This window comes from Cucurbita pepo, chromosome LG05 (assembly GCF_002806865.2).
Source record: "Cucurbita pepo subsp. pepo cultivar mu-cu-16 chromosome LG05, ASM280686v2, whole genome shotgun sequence".
Lineage (NCBI taxonomy): Eukaryota > Viridiplantae > Streptophyta > Magnoliopsida > Cucurbitales > Cucurbitaceae > Cucurbita > Cucurbita pepo.
Genome location: NC_036642.1, coordinates 10,786,743 through 10,801,263, shown reverse-complemented (window position 1 = coordinate 10,801,263; position 14,521 = coordinate 10,786,743). Strand labels below are relative to the sequence as shown.

Here is a 14,521-nt window from a genome sequence, read left to right as displayed (position 1 = left end):
TAACTGAACAACCTCTATCCTTTTAGATCTTTTAGATGACTAAACAACATTTTTTGGATCAAAATGTTTTATAAAGTATAGTATGATAAAAAAGGAATTCTCCCAAGAAAAAATAAATAAATAAAATGTTATCATAGATGCACTATAATATCAAAACTTTAGTATAAAATACTAATCTAAAAAACAATAACTAGTTGAATTGTACCAAACTAACTATTGGTGTGACTTCTTCTATTTAGCAAGCTTATATCATCTCATCATTTCAATAACTTCTATTTAGTAAGCCTATATCAACGGTTACAATTGGAATATCGTAGGTAAAATTGGATTATGTAAAGCCGAACACAATAATGTTAGGCCAAAGCAAGCTTAGGAGAACCTTGTTGAGCACTCATTGTTGGAGTGCCTATGAACCGGTTGAATGAAATTGCTGCGTTGTATGGTTAACGTGTATTTTATGCCTGTGTTATTACATGTGTATGTGATAACTATATGACTATGCATGTTTTGTTTGATATATCATACTTCCATACATGCAAATCTCATTACCGTGTGTATGACTTTCACGGTATTGTGAATTGAAATACATTATAAAGTATGTAAGAAATATAATGATTATGTATGATAGCATTGTATAGAATGTATGTCATGATAACATGGAAGTATTGTATGCATCATCCTAAGAATGTATGATTTGTATGCGTAGACTCATGCATGTTATATGTACATTGAACATGGATTACTTCCCCTCATATGTTAATATGGATGTATACATATATAAATGATTTAAGGTCCTATTTCTTTCCGTAGTTCAGCTGCGAGAGAGCGTGTAAGCCTATATGCAGACATAGAGTTTACAAAAGTATGGTATTTGCTTAATGGGTCCACGTGCATTTACGTGAGTCATGTATATAGAAGTACTATGTATCCAAATCCACTTGTAAATAAAATTTGAACCTAAGTTTATACCTATGATTTTATTTTACGTCCCATAAATACAATTATTACCTGNTTAAAAAAAAAAAAAAAAAAAAGTGTTATACTAAAAAACTGATGAGTAATTATAATATGAAAAATCATGTCTTTTTTGGTTGTAGAGATTTATGAGCGAGTGAAATAAAAAATGTGATTAAAAAGTTGGTCTGAAATTTAAAAATAATAAAATTGGGACAAACTCTTAGCGTAAATGTAGACAAATGAGGAAGGGAAGATGTGCGGATTTGATTATTAAAAAAGAAAGAGAAAAAGCACGGAAGAGAAGGTATCGGATCCAATTTGTGTGCATAGATATCTTTTTTTTACAATCCGAACCGACGAGATAGGACAGTGAAATATGTCAGAGTTTGGGATCTTATGCATAAATGACATTAAACAGCTGTTGGCCATATAGACTCTGCTACACCCCGGCCCCACCTACAAAATCCAAGATCTTTTCTCTCTCGGATCTTATGCATATCATAATTCAACCTGTTTAAATGAAATTCTTAAATTTTTCATTCTCTTATTTGTTCTGGTAGATACAATAGGGAACGGTAGAAGTGTGAGTATGAAAGAAAGTTGAGATGATAGTTGTCAAAGAAGGAATGAAGATTCCATTCCAGATTAGCTCCGACTTAAGATGCACCAATTAATATGCCAGAACAGAGAAGGTCCAGTTAATAGATTTTAAGAGATTCCTGTTAATGAAATACTAAGATTGATAATTTTGAGGAGATCTTTTTGTTAATAAAGAAAAGGGAAGAGAAATTTGATGCTAGATGTTGATGTGGCTTCACGAATATTATTGGGGGGAAGGGAAGGCAGGTGGTGTGTGGAGTGTCACTCCCACCGTCACCGCCGCACATGTGTTTGTCTTTGCCTTTTCTCATGAATTAAATAAATACCCCCTCCCCACAATCCCAGCTTCTCCACGACTCACCTGGGTTGCTAACCACTGCAATGAGGCTCTCCCTCTCCCTCTCCCTCTCACTGCTACTGCTCTCTCTCTTCCTTCCCCTGTGTTTCGCTGCCAATGTCACCTATGATCGCCGTTCCCTCATCATTGATGGCCAGCGCAAGCTCCTCATCTCTGCTTCCATCCACTATCCTCGCAGTGTCCCTGGAGTGAGTATCTCACCATTTTTCTTTTTCTGCTCTCTTCTTCGTTTCTTCTTGCAATGCATTACCAAAATTAAGCTTCATTTTCACTCCTCTCTCTCAGATGTGGCCAAGTCTGATTCAAAACGCCAAGGAAGGTGGTGTCGATGTCATTGAGACTTACGTCTTCTGGAATGGCCATGAACTTTCCCCCGACAATGTAACCCAAATCACTCCCTCAACTCTTCATTGCTAACTCCTTCTCATTTTCTTCTCTCTTTCTTCTTTAGTATCATTTTGACGGCCGATTCGATCTCGTCAAGTTCGTCAAGATTGTTCAGCAGGCCGGATTGTATTTAATTTTGCGCATAGGCCCATTTGTAGCTGCCGAATGGAACTTTGGGTAACCTTCGACCTTTTCTTTTAGGTTACTTAGCCCCAACAAAATGCGTTTTATTCTGCCTCTGCTTCTACAATATTTTGGAGCATCGCATTCACATTTCACGGAGTTAGTTAGCTGCACCCTTTTATAGTTTAAATATTGCCTGGATTATTTACACATGGTTTTTTCTTTGCAGTGGAGTACCTGTTTGGCTGCATTACGTTCCTAACACCGTATTTCGAACTGATAATGCCAATTTCAAGGTAGGTAAACACGAGTTTCGAACTTCGATCAGTATTTGGATTTATCCAGACTCTTTTGACTATCTTCCATTTTTTTCTGTCTTAACTTGCTTTATTTAATTGTCTCTATTATCACTGTGGCTCCTTGTGGCTATGCGGGAGTGAAGTATTACATGCAGAAGTTCACTACATACATAGTGAACCTAATGAAACAGGAGAAATTTTTTGCTTCACAAGGGGGTCCCATCATCTTGTCTCAGGCAAGTATTTTATGGTCATTCTAGTGGTGGATTGATCAGATTTTCGATTCCTTTTCCACATTTTTTTAAAAACTTGTCTGCAACCAAGTGCTTTTTGCTAGAAAGTGAAGACTTCATTAAAATTGAAAGGGTTTACAAGTGTTATGTAGAAGCCTCTAGCTATAGGGCATTGCCATTGCGTGCTGAATTTTGATATGTTTCTCGTGTAGATAGAAAATGAGTATGGGGATATAGAAAGAGTTTATGGGGAAGGAGGGAAGCCATATGCTATGTGGGCTGCTCAAATGGCTGTTTCTCAGAACATAGGCGTTCCATGGATAATGTGTCAGCAATATGATGCTCCTGATCCTGTGGTGAGAGTCCCATTCAATTACAACTCCTTTCTTCTATTTAATTATTGGCTCATATTTCCCGAGGGATGGAAACAAAAACCTGAAAGGAATTATTAGGTAATATTCAGTTAATTTTGGACAAATGTTGATTTGATTTTGATTTCATTCTTTTGTTTGAGAAGCTTCCCTTCCAGAATTTGGTGGAAACCACCTTTGAATGGTGTGTTTGATCAAAGCTGAAACTGAAATCTAAATATCTTCTGTTAATCATTTCGTAGCATTGCTTGTGAATTCAGTCGATATAAATTTAGAATTAATTAAGTATTGTACTTGATTCATTTCTGGCTAACAATTCCGTAAATACTAACTTGATTACATACAAAGCGTAAGTGATTAATTTCCAAATTCGAAAAGCTAAAATCAATAAGCTCAACCATCCATTTTGGGATTCATAGCTTGTTCATCGTCCCATTCCTTAATATTTCAGGTTTAATGCACGGGGTTTCATATTATCTGTGTTTTTTTTTGTTAACAGTTATATGCTTACTTTTTATTAAGCCATGGTTGTCACATCCCAAGAGTTCCAGTTACGTGTTTTGTACATTAGCATAAGCATATACTATTTGTGAGGGATTGTATGACATAAATATCTTGTTTGGTTGCATTTGCACATTGTTCAGCTTCATGTGATTGGAATGTAGTAGGTACTCCCTTTCTACTGTTTTCACTTTTTATAATAAGGTTTTTCCTGATTTTGAGGTTGCCACCATCCAAAGCTCTAAACTAGCATTAACAATATTTCCTGTATCATAATAAATACTTTTTCTTCTCCCTTTCAGATTAATACTTGCAATTCATTCTACTGTGACCAATTCACACCTAATTCTCCAAACAAGCCCAAGATGTGGACTGAGAATTGGCCTGGATGGTAATATTACTTTTGTCACTTGATCATTTAGTTGTATTTATTCTTGACTAAGCATTTTTTTTTTTATCGTATACTTTTTACGTTCCACCTTGCATAATTAATTGATAGCCGGAATATATGAAAATAGAAACACATGGATGCTTGATAACTTTATTTGGTGTATAAAATATATATCCGTGAAATTTTCACTTTTAAAATTCACAATATTAAATGGTTATTTATTTGTATCCCGACCTCAAAGGAAGGAATAGATGTTATTACCACATGAACATAGGCTCTTGTTGGCGTTGAATTATTACTTATAAAACAAAAATAGTAGTCCATAAATGTATTTGGATTTATATTTTAGTCTTTTTCGTACAGTAAAAGTTATTTGAAGATTTTTTTATTTTCTAAGAAATAATTAAAAAGTAAAAAATTATCTAAAGATGAAATATGACAGGGAAGCTTCTTAAATTTTTATCTCACAAATTCTATTTAGCATCTTTTTCTGTATCCTCTCCCACCCTAGTCAATCGAAGAAATTCACACATATTTATCTGCTCTGTGCTTTTAGTGAGGTAGTTTCCACGTTTTGCAGGTTTAAAACATTTGGGGCAAGGGATCCTCACAGGCCCCCGGAGGATATTGCTTTTGCAGTTGCTCGTTTTTTCCAAAAAGGTGGTAGTCTACAAAACTACTACATGGTAATTGACCTTTTTTCACTATTAAATAATTTATCGAACTTTGTTCTTTAATTATCGTCATTCTAGCAATTTGATCAATCCTTACAGAATAACCTTCTTCTGCTTTAGTATCATGGTGGGACAAATTTTGGTCGTACCTCTGGTGGGCCATTTATTACCACAAGTTATGATTATGAGGCACCCATTGATGAATATGGTAAGCTGTCTTTTCTATTTCTATTTGGTTAATTCGTGAAGTGCATCATGATTTACATTGTTTCTTGAACTATAATAGGCTTGCCCAGATTTCCAAAATGGGGACACCTTAAGGATCTTCATAAGGCTATAAAGATGACGGAGCATGTTGTGCTTAACAGTGAGCCAACTTATATTTCGTTTGGTCCCTCTCTAGAGGTAATGTTTTTCCATGCTGCTTGGTGCTGAATTCTATTTTCTGCAATCAACATTTTGTTAAATGTTAAAATTAGTCAATGGATTAATATGCATATATACTGGATAAGATATAATCCAAGTCAAAAAGATCAGGTGTACAAATGTTGGGGAGGCGATACATCTTCCAAATTCCAAAGTGAAGCTAAACTAAATTGCTTAATCTCTGACAGTAGTTTACCTGAATCTCTCTCTCTGTACACAAGTCAGACATATGTAGTAGAGATGTTTATAGGCATCACTTACCATAATGCTACTGGGAAGAACGGTGATCCTAAATTAATCAGCTTTCGAATTATCGTCTTAGAAATAGTTTACTGATGTTTTTCACAGAAGTGTGTGATACACTAATGTGTACTTTGATTGAAAGTGGTACACAAGTTGTTCATTTAAGAAAAGCCTGATGTAATAGGGAAAAGAAAAAAGAAACGATGTTAAAAAAGTATACAAAACAATAGAATTATTTTCTTAATGGTATTCTGAAGGCCACATACAGAAAGTGGGTACGAGTATAACTTGGTCTTTGTACTACTACCACTGAAACTTTGAAGCATTGTGTATTCTCACGTTTCCATGTTTTCTACCTGAGTTATCATCCCTTTGATTTTGTGCACCCTAGTCTTACGAAAATCTTGCATTGATCACTTTCGTTATTTGGCTGAGAGGCTAGCAAAGATTTTGGATGGAATAAATGAGTCTCCGTATGCTATCTTACCTCTCTTTAGCACTAGCAGTGCAGTTGATTCACTAGTTTTTATTATTATTATTATTTTTTTTATAATGCTATTTAGAAAAGCCTATTCAATATTTTACTGGTGCACTGTAGGCTGATGTCTACACCGACTCATCTGGAGCCTGTGCTGCTTTTATTGCTAATGTAGATGAAAAAGATGACAAGACTGTCCAGTTCCGAAATGTTTCATATCATTTACCTGCATGGTCAGTTAGTATTCTGCCTGACTGCAAGAATGTAGTCTTTAACACGGCAATGGTAAGTAATGTTGTTTTTCTATAGGTCATTCGGGTATATCTTGACCTTGATTTGTTGTATTTTATGCATATTAACGTCAATACTTTGAATGTTGCCATCTTATTGTAGTTATAGGAAAATGTCTGTGCCTTTGTCAAGTATGTTTGAGAATAGTGATCTAGGAGAAAATCACCCTCATGAAAGTAGCCTTGGATTCCCCTGTCATTGCTTATTGCTTGCTCTCAATAAGTATTTTCGAACGATGCTATCATTTTGTCCACCACTCCTTAAGGGTTCTAAATTTGAGGCCCCAGTCCTGGTTAGTATATCCGAAATCTTGTGGATTATTGAGTTATCTAATGATATCAGATGGTGAACCCTCAGAAGTAGATCTTTCAAGGTCTAGTCAGCAGCCCTAACGTCTTTACAGAAGCAGATTAATTTTCCATTTCCAACTCTAAAGTTAAATGCTTACCCAGAACCTGTTTAATTTTATAATATTCCACTACGTGTTTCTATTGTCTGATTATGCCTATTCCTTATCCTAACTGGAATATGACAACATAGGGACCCCACACACTATTTGTCTAATCGAAACACCGTCTTAATGAATCCTTACCATGCTTGCTTGTCATATTTTGTGCTAAAGAGTTTGGCTTGTTTTCACTCTTGAATCCTTACCATTCCTCTTCATGAAATAATGATGATTATTTGAAATCACATACTTTAAATAACCGCTTCTTTTTTCTTTTTTTTTTTTCCACATCAAGAAGCTCACATGACAGTTGTCTTGTTTCCGTCTATTTTATAGTTATCTTGATGATTTTATGGGGAAGCTATGATTCTTTTAAGGGCGTTCTTTCAGAAAAAGATCCTCTAAATGTGATTGCTTCTGTTTTATGGATTTTGGATCTGCTATTTAGTCATAAAAGTTCTACAGGTTAGGTCACAAACCGCAATGGTTGAAATGGTTCCCGAGGAACTTCATCCTTCTGTGGATTTAACAAATAAAGACTTGAAAGCCCTCAAATGGGAAGTCTTTGTAGAGCAAGCTGGAATTTGGGGTAAAGCTGACTTCGTTCAAAATGGCCTGGTTGACCACCTCAATACCACAAAAGATACAACTGACTACCTGTGGTATACAACGAGGTTTGTCTTTCCTTGAAGAGATAACTAAAGTTATATCGAAGGATCCAAATGAATTTGGTAGACTTGGGTTTATAGATTCGCTACTAGATGTAAATGGATTAAGATGATAATGGAAATTTTGTAGTTTCCTTTATCTGGTCAGTTCTTTGAGCCTGAGTTCAATTGCCTGCCAATATCAATATAGTTTTTTCATGTGTTATATACATCTCAATCTATAGCCTGCTTTTAGATGATAAGTAACCTTTATTTACTCTATTTTCAGTCTTATGAATATATTTGAATCTTATTTCAAAAGAATGAAGTATTCTTGGACAAAATGGGAGATTGTGCCACTTGTAAATTGTTTGAAATATGGAGTGTACAATATCAATGGCTTATAATTTACTTTGCTGGCAGCATTTTTGTTAATGAAAACGAGATGTTTCTCAAAAAGGGAAGTCAACCAGTTCTTCTGGTTGAATCAAAGGGCCATGCTCTTCATGCTTTTATCAACAAGAAACTGCAAGGTGCTTAATTATTTATTGAATATCATGTTTTAAGCTTCATATCCGTTTACTGGCATACTGGCATGCATGTTGACTAAGGAATGATAATTTTCAATTCATAGCCATCTTCATCGTTTGCCTTCTTTCTGTATTTTGACTGTATTTCTAACAAATTCTTGTTAGAGGAGATTTAGTTTTCAGGGTTGATTAGGCATCACCCTCCTTAATATGATTTCATGATATTAGAGGACATGCATTCTCTTCCTGTCATTTCTCTTTATTTCTTTTTAATCATAATTGAAAACATGCAAGGCTGGGAAGTTAATCTATCTATATCTATATGTATATATATTTAAAAACTAAGAAAGGCTTAAAGGAAATAAAAGTTATTAAAAGTACATTAAGAGTACTTCCTAAGCATTTTCTTGATATGTATGTGAGTGAGGACAAAACATTAGTTTAGTTAGATTGTAATCCTTTTTAAGTTTTTGATTTTGTATTTTGTATTTTTTTTAATTTTTACTCCCTTTAAAATTTGTAACCTTTGAACATTTTTTTCTTTTCATTTTATCAATGGGAAGTTTCGTGTGCCTAAATGAATTATTTAACTAGATAATTATTGCGTGTTTCTCCCTATAAGTTATTTTTTCATGTATAGCATAGATTTTGCAGTGGATCACTTTAAACTTTCTGTGAACAGTTAGTGCATCTGGAAACGGATCAGATATAACATTCAGATTTAAACAAGCCATTTCTCTCAAGGCGGGAAAAAATGAAATTGCTTTGCTAAGCATGACCGTTGGTCTACAAGTGAGTTGCTTCTTTTGCCATCATCTATCTTGTGTCGCATTGTCTCAAACCATACTTTTCTCTTTTATTTTATTTTATTTACCGAAAACCATACTCTACTTTAAGTAGATGCCCCTTATTCTCAACCATTGAAGCCTTTTTGTAATCCATAAGTTGTTTCCTTACTTAGGCTTCTTTTGTAGTGCTATTTTTGGTTGCCTGTTTGTATTATTNTTTTTTTTTTTTTTTTTTTTTTTTTTTTTTAATTACCTGAAAAAAAAAAAAAACTTGTAATCTCAGTATAAAGTCCAGCGCAATAGGACTTCTTGATGTCGATATCAGCAATGATATCATCCTTGTATTTTTTAATTAGAGGCCTTGCAGAAACACGGCTGCTAATATATATGTTCATTCATAGAAGTTCACAATAACTTCGAAACAATCGGCAACCTCTTTTCAACTGTCTGGGGATACTTATTTTTGCTTTTGGTATCTTATTGTTTTTTTCCCCTTTCTATATTGCAGAATGCCGGACCATATTATGAGTGGGTTGGAGCTGGACTTTCAAGAGTTGTAATAGAGGGGTTTAACAATGGCCCATTGGTCTTGTCTTCTCATGCTTGGTCCTACAAGGTATCTCTCTCTTTCTCGCACAAAGTCATACTCACGAGCCAACATAACATTCATCCTAAATATTTAGGCGGTGAAGGCATAAGAAACCTTGTTATTTGAGCTAACTCATCTGTTTAAGGCATAAAGCAACCTTTTGAAGGACAAGTTTGGTGCCACATTTTGTACTATTTCATGCTTATATTTAACCCAGAGATCAATTCAAATGCAACTCAATTTCACAATTGCCAAATGCACATCTCTACTTGTTTATAGGGCTATTGGTTCAAATTCCCTCGTAATGTAATATTGTTTTGAAAACACTAAATTTCATACCTAGAAACATTAAGGGGGCCTGAAGGTTTTTGATGAAGGGATTCGGGAGTGAACATTATCATAGTGGTCATGATATGCCTTCATTATCTAATTTCTGCAATTTTTAGCTTGGATTGCAAGGGGAACACCTCGGTATTTACAAACCAGATGGGATAAAAAATGTCAAATGGATATCAACCAGGGAGCCCCCAAAGCAACAACCTTTGACTTGGTACAAGGTAAGTATTTGACCTATGAGAGTCATTCATTTTGCTGTGAGAAAATGTTCTGGTGTTATCTATGCTAGGTGGTGTTGGATTGTTGGTGTAAGTTTATGGTTGAAAAGAGTAATGATGTCTTCTCTTTTTATTTGTAAAAGAGATGTCACTGTTATCAATTTTGCAGGTTATTCTGGATGCTCCCTCTGGAAATGAGCCTGTCGGGCTGGATATGGTTCATATGGGTAAAGGCATGGCATGGTTGAATGGAGAAGAAATAGGAAGATATTGGCCAAGAAAAAGCTCTGTTCATGATGCGTGCGTTGAGAAGTGTGACTACAGGGGCAAGTTCAGACCAGACAAATGCTTAACTGGATGTGGAGAACCAACCCAGCGGTGGTACGACACATAATGCACTTTTTGGAACAAATATATTGATCAGTTAATGTTAAGAAGGGAATAACGGTGAAGTCTGACCTAACTTTGTGTAGGTATCATGTTCCAAGATCTTGGTTCAAGCCAACAGGAAATATTTTGGTGATTTTTGAGGAGAAAGGTGGAGATCCAACAAAAATCAGATTATCTAAACGTAAGGTCTCTGGTATATGTGCGCATCTTGGAGAAGGGCATCCCTCGATTGAGTCGTGGTCTGAAGCTGAAAACGTACACGTAAAGAACAAAGCAGCCGTCCATTTGAAGTGCCCCGGCAATGCCCACATAGCCACAATCAAATTCGCAAGCTTTGGAACCCCCGAGGGAACTTGTGGATCCTATAGTATAGGTGCCTGTCACGATCCTAATTCTACATCCTTGGTTGAAAAGGTAATAGTTAGCTTTCTTCTACTCTTTGAATCCTGGGTAGTTGTTTTTGGAATTGCTCTGTAGTAACATTGTACTAAGATGTCTGATCTTATTTGCAGGTGTGTCTAAACAGAAATGAGTGTAGGATTGAGCTAGGAGAAGAGAGTTTCGACAAGGGTTTGTGTCCGAGTGCAGCCAAGAAATTAGCAGTTGAAGCAGTTTGCAGCTAGTAAGGGAGGCGTTTTGCGTTCATATTTCATTCTAGTTCTCGAGAAAAGAATGTCATCCTTGTATTGCTATCATTGGTTTTAACCACGCTTAAGAATTATGAAATATGAAAAAAGAAAGATACTGCTTGTCTTGGTCGTTATACTGGTAGTATCAAGTAAATCTTTATTATTCTACTAAAGTGGGGTTTGTAGGAAGTTTGAGTATTTGATTTGGTTAGTTTGAGTTTGTACGGGCTTAATTATGAAATGCAATTTTTTTAGAAGGCCTTAGTTAAGATGGAGATGATAGGTGCAATGTATTGTGTACCCATCTTTTGGAGATGTTAAGAAATGAATAAAAAAAAAAAAAAAGATATATCTTTGTTTAGTTGTTTTTGTTGGCTGAAGATCGCCAACGACCGTTCACACTTGCTCTCATTCATTCAACCATTGATTATTGGGAGTAAATCATGATTCGAACAGGTGGTGATTTGTAATTGTGGTTTGTCGGGCTATTTCAGAAGTTGAGAGAGGAGGAGTGCTATTTTGCGATAAAAAGTGGCTTTTATCCCCTAAACCAAAAAGTGTGGACAAAAACTACGATCTACAGTGTAAGTGAGCGTTTTTAATATGTTTCCACATGTTTCCACAACACGTATCCCTGAATGTTACCTTATAATAGACTCGAGTCTATCATGAACTAATTTATTTGTGTAGTCCTTTGTCTCCTCTTAGAGTGAGTTTCCTCCACACACAATACTAGCTTCTCGATATACTAATTATGTAGTCCCTTGTTCACTCTTTGGCAGGTTTGTTCAACACACAATAGTATATCCTCAATCATCTACATGTGTAGTCCCTCATTGTCCCCTCTCAAGTCGGGTTATCATACACACAATAGTGATTCCTCATGCTATCTACTTATGTAGTCTATTGTCTCCTCTCAAAACGGGTTATCATACACACAGCAGTAACTCCTTATATCGTCTACTCGTGTAGTCCCTCGTTCTCTATCAGGGCATATTATATTCTACCCCCATAGTGACTACTCAAATAGTTCCATTTGTATTACCATCGATCTTATATGTTCTCGTAGTTTACCTTTAGTGTCATGGAGATATATTCATGGAGATATATTAGGTTCTAGGGCATGGTTAAGTTTTTAGTATGGCTGAAGTTGAGGAAGATATTTGGTGAGAGGCATAGAATTGGGAGAAGGGTTTGTGGATGATGACAAGTTGAGGAAGATCAGAAATTAATGGATAGGGCCACCGACAACCAAGTCCCCGCCATAGTGACCCAACAATGGTGTGCAAGTTTAAATGATACATTCACACAACCATGTGCTTAACCCATCATTGCATTAATTTGGTCTCAACTTGAGAACAAATTAAGTTTTGACGCCTTAATTATGAGTTTAGGGTTTGAATGCCATCCTAACTTTGTTTTTTTGTTTTTTTTTTTTTGGATTTATTAAAAAATAAAAAAATAAATAAAAAGGAAAAAAAGGGCCATTAAAGTGTTTGGGAAACGTAGGTAGGGAGAGTATGATAAAATTTAATTGTCATTAAATGAGAGTTCGGTATAGATATTAATGAATTTAAGTTTTAGGGGCAATAAAACTCAAACTCTCTCCATTTGGAAACTATATATTATATTTGGTTGAATGCCCTTTTCATTCATTTATACTTCCAACTTTATTATCTTAATTAATCACCATCTTATCTTTTCACTTAATCGCAAATTAAACATTAATGTTCTCACTATATTTTCAAAACATATCATTCAATTATGTTCCTTTTTTTTTCCATTATTAATAACATTAATACTTTCTCACCCACTCTCAATAATGTACCTTACATTTTCATCCTCCATTAATATACAACACATAATTTAATTCTCCAATTAATACACCTTACCATAACTCAACATCTTCATCTATATTTATTTTTTTTATAAAAAAAAAAAAGGTAAAATTTGAGTGTTTTAAGGATGAAAATGATTTAATGGTAAAGTTAAGGAATTAAGTCATACATAATTGAGAAATAAAAATTATGATATTAGAAATGTTGTTATGATCTATTGAAATCCCACCTTTCCTTCTTGCAATTTTCTTTTTTACATATAATTAAAAAATATTAAAAATACTTTTCCTTTCCTCCTCTTGGATTCAAATCGAAATGTTGAGATCAAGCCGAGGTTTCTTCTCCGCCGGCAACGCCACGACGGACCTACACCGTGGACACGTCGGATTGTTCTTCATAACCAACACATACGACAAACACCCAGGGCAGCCCACGGCGATCTGAGCCGCCGCCGAGGAAGATGACGACAGAGATTTATTAAAGTTGTCTTGTTCCTGAAACTCTCTCGCTGACGACGATGAGGAGGAATACGACGGCGACGGTGACGATTTCCACAGCGACGAGCGTTTTCTGATGGGATTTTTATCAGCCCGTTCGAGTGCCGACTTCACCTTGTCCAAAGTACAAACACTCTGATAATTACTCCTCGGCGACGGCGAGGGCGGCGACGAGGAGGAGGAGGAGGAGGAGGAGGAGGAGGAGTCCAATTTCAAATCCAAGCTCGTTTGGTGGACCAAATGGTTGGACAATTTGAATTTGGAATAATTGAGCGTCGGCGGAAAGTTGAAATCTTGAAGCTTTGCCACTGTTTGATTGGTTTGATGGTTGTTGAAATCTTGAACATTGCTTCTTTGTATGAACATTGCTTCTTGGGGGTGGGTAAATTTGGAAGAGCCGCCGGTGAGTAAGTCTGGGGTGATGAGAGGCGTTAAGGTGTCGGGGCCAGATTGATCGGACTCGTCTTTGCTGTAAACCGTAAGAAGTCGCACGTGGGAGGTCAGTTGGGCGGCCATTTTGTTGAGAGAGAAAGTTTGGAAGAGGGGGAGTGTGGGTTGTTTTGTTTGTACGATGGGTGGGTGCAGAAAGGGGTGTGTTATTTATATATGGTGGAAAATTAAGGTGAAAATAATGTTGAAATGAATTTCCCCCATGGGAGCATCTCATCAAACAAGAAACACAATAAATAAGGAACAAATTAATTCAAAATAAAAATAATGTTGAAATGAATTTCCCCCATGGGAGCATCTCATCAAACAAGAAACACAATAAATAAGGAACAAATTAATTCAAAAACTTAGAAACAAGCACCACCTAAGTTATGGACGCATTTATTACCCACCAAAACTTCCTGCTTCCGCCTTTTCTTTCCCTATTTATTTTCCATTTATTCCTCCCAAATTCAAATTCAAATTCAAATTTTTCTTTCCCTATGGTTCTTTTTCTTNTTTGCGTTCATATTTCATTCTAGTTCTCGAGAAAAGAATGTCATCCTTGTATTGCTATCATTGGTTTTAACCACGCTTAAGAATTATGAAATATGAAAAAAGAAAGATACTGCTTGTCTTGGTCGTTATACTGGTAGTATCAAGTAAATCTTTATTATTCTACTAAAGTGGGGTTTGTAGGAAGTTTGAGTATTTGATTTGGTTAGTTTGAGTTTGTACGGGCTTAATTATGAAATGCAATTTTTTTAGAAGGCCTTAGTTAAGATGGAGATGATAGGTGCAATGTATTGTGTACCCATCTTTTGGAGATGTTAAGAAATGAAAAAAAAAA

The 14,521-nt window shown here is 35.6% G+C and overlaps 1 protein-coding gene across 2 annotated transcripts; it reads left to right on the top strand.

Annotated features, from left to right (window-relative positions):
• Window positions 1–1,808: 1,808 nt before the first annotated feature.
• Window positions 1,809–14,453, top strand: LOC111794340 (beta-galactosidase 10). Of its 2 annotated transcripts, XM_023676294.1 has the most exons (20): window positions 1,809–2,103; window positions 2,201–2,296; window positions 2,367–2,479; window positions 2,655–2,721; window positions 2,868–2,960; window positions 3,170–3,313; window positions 4,132–4,220; window positions 4,801–4,906; window positions 5,015–5,102; window positions 5,181–5,299; window positions 6,162–6,326; window positions 7,246–7,454; window positions 7,851–7,960; window positions 8,640–8,749; window positions 9,254–9,361; window positions 9,781–9,891; window positions 10,058–10,269; window positions 10,362–10,692; window positions 10,791–10,936; window positions 14,214–14,453. In XM_023676294.1, the coding sequence occupies exons 1-19, from the start codon at window positions 1,939–1,941 to the stop codon at window positions 10,899–10,901; spliced, it is 2,547 nt and encodes an 848-aa protein (XP_023532062.1). In that variant the 5' UTR covers window positions 1,809–1,938; the 3' UTR covers window positions 10,902–10,936; window positions 14,214–14,453. The 2 variants fall into 2 exon arrangements, with proteins under 2 accessions (XP_023532062.1, XP_023532061.1); XM_023676293.1 differs by lacking the exon at window positions 14,214–14,453 and having other exon boundaries at window positions 10,791–11,176.
• Window positions 14,454–14,521: the final 68 nt, after the last annotated feature.

Bases quoted from the DNA above. Each gene is read 5' to 3' on its own strand.
- LOC111794340 (XM_023676294.1), top strand. From the start codon at position 1,939: ATGAGGCTCTCCCTCTCCCTCTCCCTCTCACTGCTACTGCTCTCTCTC. The intron at 2,104-2,200 runs GTGAGTATCTCA...CCTCTCTCTCAG, and splicing joins ATCCTCGCAGTGTCCCTGGA to ATGTGGCCAAGTCTGATTCA. The intron at 4,907-5,014 runs GTAATTGACCTT...CTTCTGCTTTAG, and splicing joins GTCTACAAAACTACTACATG to TATCATGGTGGGACAAATTT.